The sequence below is a fragment of the Microtus ochrogaster genome, chromosome 8, assembly GCF_000317375.1.
Source record: "Microtus ochrogaster isolate Prairie Vole_2 chromosome 8, MicOch1.0, whole genome shotgun sequence".
Taxonomy (NCBI): Eukaryota; Metazoa; Chordata; class Mammalia; order Rodentia; family Cricetidae; genus Microtus; species Microtus ochrogaster.
In genome coordinates, this window is record NC_022015.1 from 61,430,001 (window position 1) to 61,439,571 (window position 9,571).

The window sequence follows — 9,571 nt, forward strand, 5'->3', positions numbered from 1 at the left end:
CCTCCACAGCCTGTTCTGCTGTGTGTGCTCCTCCGTCCTCCTCCACAGCCTGTACTGCTGTGTGCTCCTCCACCACAGCCTGCCCTGCTGTGTGTGCTCCTCCGCCCTCCACCACAGCCTGCAAGCTCTAGGAAGTCAGCCAGGGCAGTTGGTGGGGTCAGCTCATTTGCCTCCTTTCTCTCTTACTCCATTGTCTGTCTAAACACTACTGTTTCATATCATTCTCCCCACGCCCTAATATTAGTAGGGAGGATAATAGCTTTTATTCCTCTCTATCTTGTGAGCTTAATTTCCACATGGTTTTGCTTAAGAAAAAAATACGTCATTTTAGTTCTAGGCTTACATTGTCAAATACATACTTCTCCAGAGACTTACTGTGGTTAAATCTGTAAGAAGACTTGTAAACAAAATTTATTTTCATCTCAAAACTTCTTATAAGCCTGGCAGTTTCAGCTGCTTGTTTGTGTTCTTACATAAGTGTGCAAGTGGTGAGATTTGCCCAAAGCTCCACCTGATATTCCTAGATCATATTTGGAAACAAAGTTTGTGTAATACCAGTTGCGTGTGAAACATAAATTAAGAGCTTAGAAAGATTTAGCTGAGTACATTTGGGGGGAAACATGCAATTATTAGTTTTTCTTTTCGAGTATTTCAAATTACTTCAGGCATTTACTCATTTCTTAATGCAATTTTAGACTTTGGATTTAATTTTGGTTTTGGTTGAAGATTTAAAATCTCGCAGATTTATATAAGTAAAATAAGGGAGTAATTTTCAGAACCATATTCTTCCTGGGTAACATAAGGTAATTCATTGACTACACTGAACTTTTTATTTCTGAGATCTGGTTTGTTAGATTTGCTTAGGAGCTAGGGAGGTGGCTTAACAAGTAAACTGTTTGCTGTGCAAACATGAAGATCTGCATTGGAGTCCCCAGCACCCATGTAAATAGCAGGACATGGCAGCACACTTCTGTAACCCTTACACTGGGAGGCAGAGACAGGTAGATTCCAGGCCAGCCAGTGTAGCCCATCTGGGGAGTTGCAGGTTCAGTGAGCAATCCCATGTCACAAACTAGAGTATGAGATTCCACCTGTAGCTGAGGAGCTCTGGTCAGCTAGTGACTGCTGGGGGACAGCAGGACATTCTTCTTCATTGGTGTAGCCATGGGAAGTCACCTGTGCCCCTATAACTAATGCCGCAATCCCATGCCCATGGTCACACAAGCAACCTGAATTACAGTCCCTGCATGTCCATGATCTGTCTTCAGCGTATTCATTGCATGACCCTCTGGTCCCTTCCCTTGCCCACAAACCCACAAACTTTCTTCCCAACAAGCCCCTTTGTGTGTGTGTGTGTGTGAGAGAGAGAGAGAGAGAGAGAGAGAGAGAGAGAGAGAGAGAGAGAGAGAGAGAGAGCACATTTTCTCCATTCAGACTCAGGCACATTTGCTCCCATTTGTGTTGCTAGTATCTGGGCTCCATCATAGACTAGCTCTGGAGCTCTGACTCAGAGAAGGCCAGAAATAAATCCAGACACCTTCCATGCTATCCTTGGGATACATCAGAGGCAGAAACCAGTGACTGATGCTTTCATGGAGTTAGCCTGTCTGAATCAGAGCAAACCTGTTCCCAGGAGATGGCTTAGAACTAAATTGAACTCCCTGAGGTTTGCTATTTAGTTTAGTGCTCAGAGCAATGGCAGCATGTCCCTAGAAATGAACCTTAATTGCTTCCTCATAGGAGTTACTGATTTACCCAATCTCTTCCTGATTGGCTGTGAAGCGAACAGTTCTACTCAGCCAGGCCCTGCTGCCACAGGGTTCTGTGCAGTTGCCTCTTCTGGTGAATGGCAATGACTAACCCTCTGAAACTTAAGCCAAAAGAAATCCTCCCTTTAAAAACATTTATAAAAACTATGTGCATACTTTTAATGGCTTCTCATAAAAATCAGTTTATATACTCTTGTAACAGGAGCTGCTCAAAGCCCCTGTGTGGGGAGGCGCTCCCGAAGCCCCATCTCTCCCTGGAAGCTGTTGGCAGTTAAAGGTTGATGGGGAAGGGCTTAGCCACTGTTGAGTTGCTGGTGCTCTAGTAAACAGCCCCTCACCATGCTCATGCCAGAGGTCTTAGTGCAACTCAGTGGTCATGAAAACAAAGCAAACAGAAAGAGAGAGAGAGAGAGAGAGAGAGAGAGAGAGAGAGAGAGAGAGAGAGAGAGAGAGATTGATTGTTGGGAAGGAAGACTTCAGAGGGAGTTAGGAGGGGGATGGGATGTGAAAATGAGCACAGCACAGTATGAACACATGAAAAAAATCTTTTATATATGCATGTGCAAAACTCCCACAACTCAGTCAGCCTCCCATAGTGAGGATCCTTTACACACCCTCCCCCCTACACACATTTCGTACTCAGGTGTAATTTAGAAGAGAAACACAATATTTTTTCCCCACTGAGTGCTTATATTACTTAAATCTACCCCCTCCCAGACATTTAAGTAATAGACATTTAGGTCTTATAAAAGGGTAGGGAAATGTAAGCGTGGGCAGCTGTTTAAGGACTATATTAACCCTTTCAGGGGCACATTCCCTTTTTGACATAGATGTTTCCATGAAAGTCTATGTTTATCTAATTGATATTTTTACCAGCTGAGTTTTAAACAACAAAGTAGAAATCAGATTATGTACAGCCACAACCTTTTTTTTATATATAAATGAAGAAAAGCATTCTGTATTCTTAGTTGTAAATGTACTCTTGATTTTGAACTTGCATCCAGAGCCAGAGTAGCAAGCCACGAGTTTATTTTTAATTTTCAGGTACATTCTACCTGAAGGAAACTAATCTTTTTAAATATGTAACTTTATGGCCTATGTAGTAGTCAATGCCTTTCTTTAATCCTAGCACTTGACAGGTAGGAGCAGGCAAATCTCTGTGAGTCTGAGGCTGGACTGGTCTAAACAGTGAATTCCAGTGTGTTCCTGTGTACAGCAAATACAAGTGTATTCCTGCCTTCGCAATGCAAGCCAGCTGCTGCACTTGCTCAGTTATCAGGCAGGAAGCAGTAGGTACATGGGGCTCTCCACACACTGATCCTTAGCAAGTTCCTCCTCAGACAGAAGAATGTACCAAGTTAGATGCAACTGTCTGTGAGAGCCAGAAATCCATTTCCTCCTGTTATCTTACCTGCCTTTCTCTCACCCCAACCCACGTGAGCGGTGAGTGAGGTGCCCGGCATGGGGTGATGCTTCTGCCACACCCAGCAAATTCGCCCAGTGGACCTTTGAAAAGGCTGTTCCTTATGACATCTTGAAAAATGAACGTGGCTGTTTTATTTGGGACCTTTTATTTTAATATGAGCAGCTCCACCTTGTACCCTCTTTCTTCGTTACAAGAACATCTGCTTCATACTGGATGCTTTGATCTGCAGTAAAGGTTGAGAAAACATCAAACATGAAATCATGCTCATTCCTCTTATTTTATTTGACATTATTTTATAAACTTAAAATATCTTTACTTGATTACTTTAAAATGCATAAACTATTAGTTATTTCCTATAGACACATTTGGAAACCATGTTTTGACTGCTTTTAATGATTCTCATTTAGTTTTTTAGACTGTTATTGAGGGATTAAAAACATTTTACATTTAGCTATAATCATAATTATTTTTGTTTTATGGTACCGGCATATTAGCCAGAGCCTTAGAGTTCTGTTTTTATATATTGCAGACTTTTACAGCAGAGAGTGTTCTGCATCAGATCATGCTCTGGTGGCATTTATTAAAATGAGCACTTTCTTTCCTGTTGTAAATTGTTTTAAATTTAAATTGTTATTTATTTTTATTTATGTGTAGGTTTTGCTTGCATGTGTGTATGTACACTGCATATGTGCAGTGCCCATGGAGCCAGAAGGGGGGAACTGGGTTTCAGGTGGTTGCGAGCCATCGTGTGGGTGCTGGAAGTAGAACCCAGACCCTCTGGAAGAATAAGCAGTCAGTGTTCTAAACACCTGAACCATGTATCCAGCCCCGCCATCTAGAATAATTTATTTTATAAATATTATAAATTTTATCTATTCATAAAATATATTTGTAAAATAATTTCATAAGTAATTCTTCTGTAAATACTAATTTATAGGAAAAAATAAGTTATTTTTAAATTCAATCAAATGCCAGAAGACAGTAATTTATTTGTGGTTTGCATGGCTTCCTTATGAATCTAATATATAAACAGTTTGATTATACATAAAATACTCAATATACCTTTTGAAAATTCAGTGTTTTTAAAAAGTTATCTTTAATTTTTATTTATGTGTGCACGTGCACACATGCATGTAGGTACTAGCAAAGGCCAGAAGAGAGCATCCAATCCCCTGGAGCTGGAGTTACAGGCAATTGTGAGCTGTCTTATATGATGTTGGGAGCCCGCCTTGGGCATCTGCGAGAGTAGCCTGTGCTCTAAACTTCTCCTTTCTGGCCCCACAGTGACATTTTACAGCACCATTTTCCTTAACATTCTTCTGAAAACTTGATTTTACAACGTTGTTGATAGCAAGGGAGATAGAAGAAAAAATGAGGCACTTTTTAAAATTTAAGCATAAAGAATCTTCAGTTTTCAAATTTGGGTCAGACTGGGATTATAGCAAGCTCAGTGATAGATGTGTTCTTATGTTCAAACTCTAGTTCAAATGGATCACAACCTAGATTTAATTTTTCTGAGGTTTAGATATGTTTAAGGGCCTTAAATTCACAGTTTATGCTCAGCCCTTTTGGTCTCTCCGCCCAACACATGCCTGTTCTGTATTTATCCTCACAAATGCCTGTTCCCTCAGCTCTGGGGACAGAATTACTGGGGCCTGCTGAACTCTGGCCTCACCCCCCCCCCCACAAAAAAGGCAACCATTGGGGAAAGACCTCCAGTCTTAAAAGAAAATGACAGAGGCTAGCACTCAGCACCTTCTTCTGGTCTCTCTGTGTGTGCAAAGGTGCACACACACAAATGAACAATTACGTACTGAGAGAAAGAACATGTGGAAAGAGACAGCACTTTGAGTGGATTCTTTCATGGGGTGCGCCATAGAGCAGTCTTCCCGGGGACCTGCTCAGCCCTCACCACACAGAAAGGCAGACCACTGCTGCAGTGGGCACTTGAGGGTCTTCTCAACAGAATGGTCCTGTGTTCGTCTTCAGGTAGGGATGCAGCACTCCGGATATCCTCATTCCTAGAACTTGACGTTTTCTGTAAAAATAGTTCAGTTCTCCCACAGAATTTCAGCCATATGCTTGAGTTATGTATATAAAGAACTTTTTAACTAGGAGTCATCAAGATGACTGCCAAGCCTGACCATCGATCAAGTTCTGTGTACAGACCCACATAGTGGAAGGAGAGGACCAACTCCTGACATTTGTCCTCTGACCTCCATGCTACGGCAATAGTGTGTAGGTGGGGATTTCCTGTCCTGCAGCCGCTCTCAAACAAACACACTTATATTACTTATACTCAGCCAATAGATCAGGCTTATGACTAACTAGCTCTTCCGTTTTAAGTTAGCCCGTTCCTTTTTTACACTCTGTCACGTGTCAGTACCTTTTTTAGCATGATGCACTCATCTCCTCCCCCTGTGTCTGACTGTCAACTCCAGACTCTGACCCTCCGCCTCCCAGCATTCCCTACTCCGACTCTCCTGCCTAACCATATTCTACTCAGCAATTGGCCATTCAGGTTCTTTATTAAATATATGTTCACACAGTGTAAAGGAATATTCCATAGCGTTAGTGAGCCTCCCTTAACTTATACACTAAGTGTAATAATAATAAAAATAAAGATGAGATTACATTTTCAAATGAGAAAATGAGGTATCATTAAGTATAACTATTATGTTTTTTGACATGAGTATATGTTTTCCCTTCAATTTCTTATTTAAGGTCTCAGCCAGTTTCTTCTCCAGTCATCCTCCAGTTTGGTCACGCAGAGACCCTCCTGCCTCTGCTCTCACTCATGGGCTACTTCAAAGACAAGGAGCCCCTCACAGCGTATAATTTTAAGGAGCAGGACCATCGCAAGTTCCGAAGTGGCCGTATCGTACCTTATGCCTCAAACCTGATATTTGTGCTTTACCACTGTGAAAACGCAAAGACCCCACAAGAAGAATTCCAAGTACAGATGCTGCTGAACGAAAAGGTGTTACCTTTGGCTCACTCGCAGGAAACCGTTGCTTTTTATGAGGATCTGAAGAGCTACTACAAGGAGATTCTTCAGAACTGTCAAACCAGTAAGGAATGTGACCTTCCCAAAGTGAACGTCACCTCTGATGAGCTGTGAGGAGCTGAGGGCAAACTCAGTCTGGCAGTGCCTTCCTCGGGGTGATTGTGTTTGCAGTAGGTAGGCAACCTCTCTATCCAGAAAGCTTTCAAGGCCTTGGGGTCGTGGTATACAGCTTTAATCCCAGCCCTCTGGAGACAGGCAAGAGGATCTCTGTGAGTTCAAGGCTAGCCTGATCTTCATTCATAGTGAGTTCCAGGCCAGCCAAGGCTACATAGAGAAATAACCATAGATTGCTTAGTCCTTGTGTCTTTTCACAGAAAATAATAATTTCTTTTAGGATCTGGGCATACGGGTAGGACATGACTTTCCCTGGGGCAGCTCTCATCAGGGCAAAGCCAAGTACAAGGAAACAGCTGGCCCAGCAAGTGTCTGCAGAGCTGAAATTGCTCCAGCTTAACCTAAGAAACTCCCTGGGATGGAACATTCTTAGAAAGTGACACTTCAGAATGTTGGATACCAAAGCACAGTGTCCCTGGATGAGCTAAGTCAGGGACTTCAGTGATCATGTTGACTTCCTTCCTTCTGCTTCATGTAGGTCACCTCTAATGTGGTAAAGTGGGCGCCTGACTTCAGAAGAAAGCCTAAAATCATAGCCACCTAGAGGGGAATTTGACACAGTATTAAGACCCAGGCTGAAGCAAGACTGAAAGTGTGGGATGTTTTTGTTACTATTATTTATAAAAATATTTAAACACTTCATCAGTAATTTCCTTCAACCTCCAAGTAGGTCTTGCGGGGTCACCTGAATTCCATCCGGCCTGTTTGGGGTGTGTGGTGATGGCAGAGTGCACACTGGGCAGACAGATGCCAGCCTTTCTCACGTTCATTGCAGGCTGCCCTTTTCATTCCATCATGGCTTTCCTTTTTATATTTTGTTATTACATTAAGCATATTTTTTTGGTGGTTTGGATTTTCTCTTTTTAAATAAAGACTATTCTGGCTGATTTAATTGTATAACTTTCAAACCTGTTTCACAGAAATTCTGAGTTCTCTCAAATGCCATGAAAGTGTTTGCTGCAATAAAGTTCTTGTGACTTTACTAGCGAGTCATTTCTTCATTCAGTCGTTGATAATGAGGAGTTGGGATTTCAAGTGTTCGCCTTGGCACAGCAAACCAGTGAATGGGACGTTCCAATGCCTCTCGTTCTAATTTGTATTCACCATAAAAGATCGTATCTTCAAAAGAGAAATTTTTTTGTGTTGAAATGTATGGTTAATATTATCAAAGCATATTAGTCAAATCTCAATATAATCTGCTGCATAATTTTATAGTTTACCTCTGAGGAAAGGAATCCTGTGGCAATCAATCCACAGTGAGGCTGCGCCTGTGTCTGGACATAGCATCACCTGTAGTGAGCATGCGGACATTTCAGCCACGTTTCCACTAGTAAAAGAAAAATCCATTTTAGGCCTTGAAGAAAAGCTAAGATGTGTTCCATTTGGAAGCCATCAGTATGCTTCCTAGTTACATTAATGTTTAATCCAATAAATATTTTGGCCAGTGAAGCTACTCTAAAGCTAGGGACACGGTTAAAAGTAAAACCATACAAAATTTAGGAATACAGGTAAAAGATTTTTAATGCTGTCTTTTTTTTTTTTTAAACAAGAAGTTTATTTAAACAACAAGACACTTGACTTGAAGGGAAAACTATCTAGGATCATTTTGTTCAAGAGTAATTTATCCCTACTTAAAGACAGATTGCCCTACATGTAACAGCTACGTACAAAAAAGTTATAAAATTGTCCTTGGTTTTACAATGATAAATGAAAAACATTAAAATTCTCCAATCGAACAAGGTATGCAAGGATTTTGTGGTTGGGTTCTTTTGTTAAAACATTGAGAGCAAAATAACTTACTGGAATATAAAGATAAGAGCTGATGAGCGAGCATGCCACTAATGGAGCAGGGGGATATTTTCACAGAACCAGTACTTTCCCCCAGACCACCTCCATCTGCTGTCAATCAAAACAGAACATTGGCCGTTTAAAAAAGAAAAAAAAAAAGAAAAGAAAGAAAAAAGCGCAATATGCTTGTGCACATACACCAGTTACTTTATGTACAATAAAGAAATGGGGACAGGGAAATGAAAGAATAGAGAAAACTATACTGTAGTAGTCAGGATGTGGTGGGACCAAATTGCGGCTTTCTAATTGCGAATGTATTCTTGGTCTATAACAAAATTCTGGAGTAAAGTAGCAGGTTCCCTTTTTAGTAGACACCTCCTGTCTGTTGCTGGAACCCGTCAATCGTATCTTCATCCTCCATTTCCAACTGTGCAGGTGTGTCTGTTTCATTGATTGGCTGTCCATCAAACCGGAATCTGATCTGCCTCATTGACAAACCCTGTCTTTCACAATAGGCTTTCATTAGTTTACTAAGTGGTGTATGCCTCTTAATTTTAGACTGCACCACAGAGCCATCCTGCCCCGCCACCTTCAAATTAATATGGTCGTTGTTCTCGGTCTTGACTCCTTCCTTGGGTTTCTCGTCGGCCATGGCGAACGCCGGAGTCTCCTCAGCTGCCGCTTCACAAAAGAGGCACCAGGTCCGCACTGAAGGAGCACACAGGCAGCACCAGGAGCGGCAGAAGAAGGAGGCGGCAGCGGCGGACGAGGCGGAGGGCGCGTGCACCAATGCTGTCTTTTGAAAGTAAACCCTCCTCTTCCCGTTTTGTAAACTATGACTACAGGGGCGAGCAAGATGGCTCAGTGGGTAAAGATGCCTGCCTGACAACTTTAGTTTGATCCCCTGGATTCCTATGGGAGGAGAACATAGACTCCCACAAGTTGTCTCTGCCCTCCACATGTGTACATACATGCGTGTACACACATGGTGTGTACATACACAGAAACACTTTCAAGTAGTAAGACTGAAATATAGAGCTAGAGGCATGTTTAAAATTAAATGAACCACTGGATTGTGTGACATTGCCAATAGCTTTTTGAATGTTTGCCAAGGGTAAAAAAAAAAAAGCACTACAGATGAATAAAGAGACAAGATTTAAATCTGGGGGGTTTAAATACAGTGTTCATGCTGTGGAAAGATGATGCACAGCTTTTTCAGAAACTAGATCATTCTAGAACAGCAAACATCCAGAGCTGGGCACTGTGCTGGCTGATGTGAACAACTAAGAGAAGGCAGGTGTGGGAGGTACTTCCAGGAAGATTGGCATGGGGAAGACAACCCCAGATTGGGTAGCTCTTTCCAGCATCGGCTGCAAAGAGACTGCAGGGACAGACTGCCTGCCTGCT

General features: G+C 41.9%; 1 protein-coding gene and 1 pseudogene across 1 annotated transcript in view; one reads left to right on the top strand and one right to left on the bottom strand.

Annotated features, from left to right (window-relative positions):
- The window catches only part of Minpp1 (multiple inositol-polyphosphate phosphatase 1), a 23,751-nt gene extending 16,393 nt beyond the window's left edge, over positions 1-7,358 (top strand). Inside the window, exon 5 of the mRNA XM_005352142.3 lies at positions 5,920-7,358. Coding sequence (XP_005352199.1) covers positions 5,920-6,316 — 397 coding nt within the window. The 3' untranslated portion in view covers positions 6,317-7,358. The remainder of the gene's footprint in view (positions 1-5,919) is intronic.
- A 544-nt stretch (positions 7,359-7,902) lies between these two features.
- LOC102001073 lies at positions 7,903-8,945 on the bottom strand (annotated as a pseudogene).
- Positions 8,946-9,571: the final 626 nt, after the last annotated feature.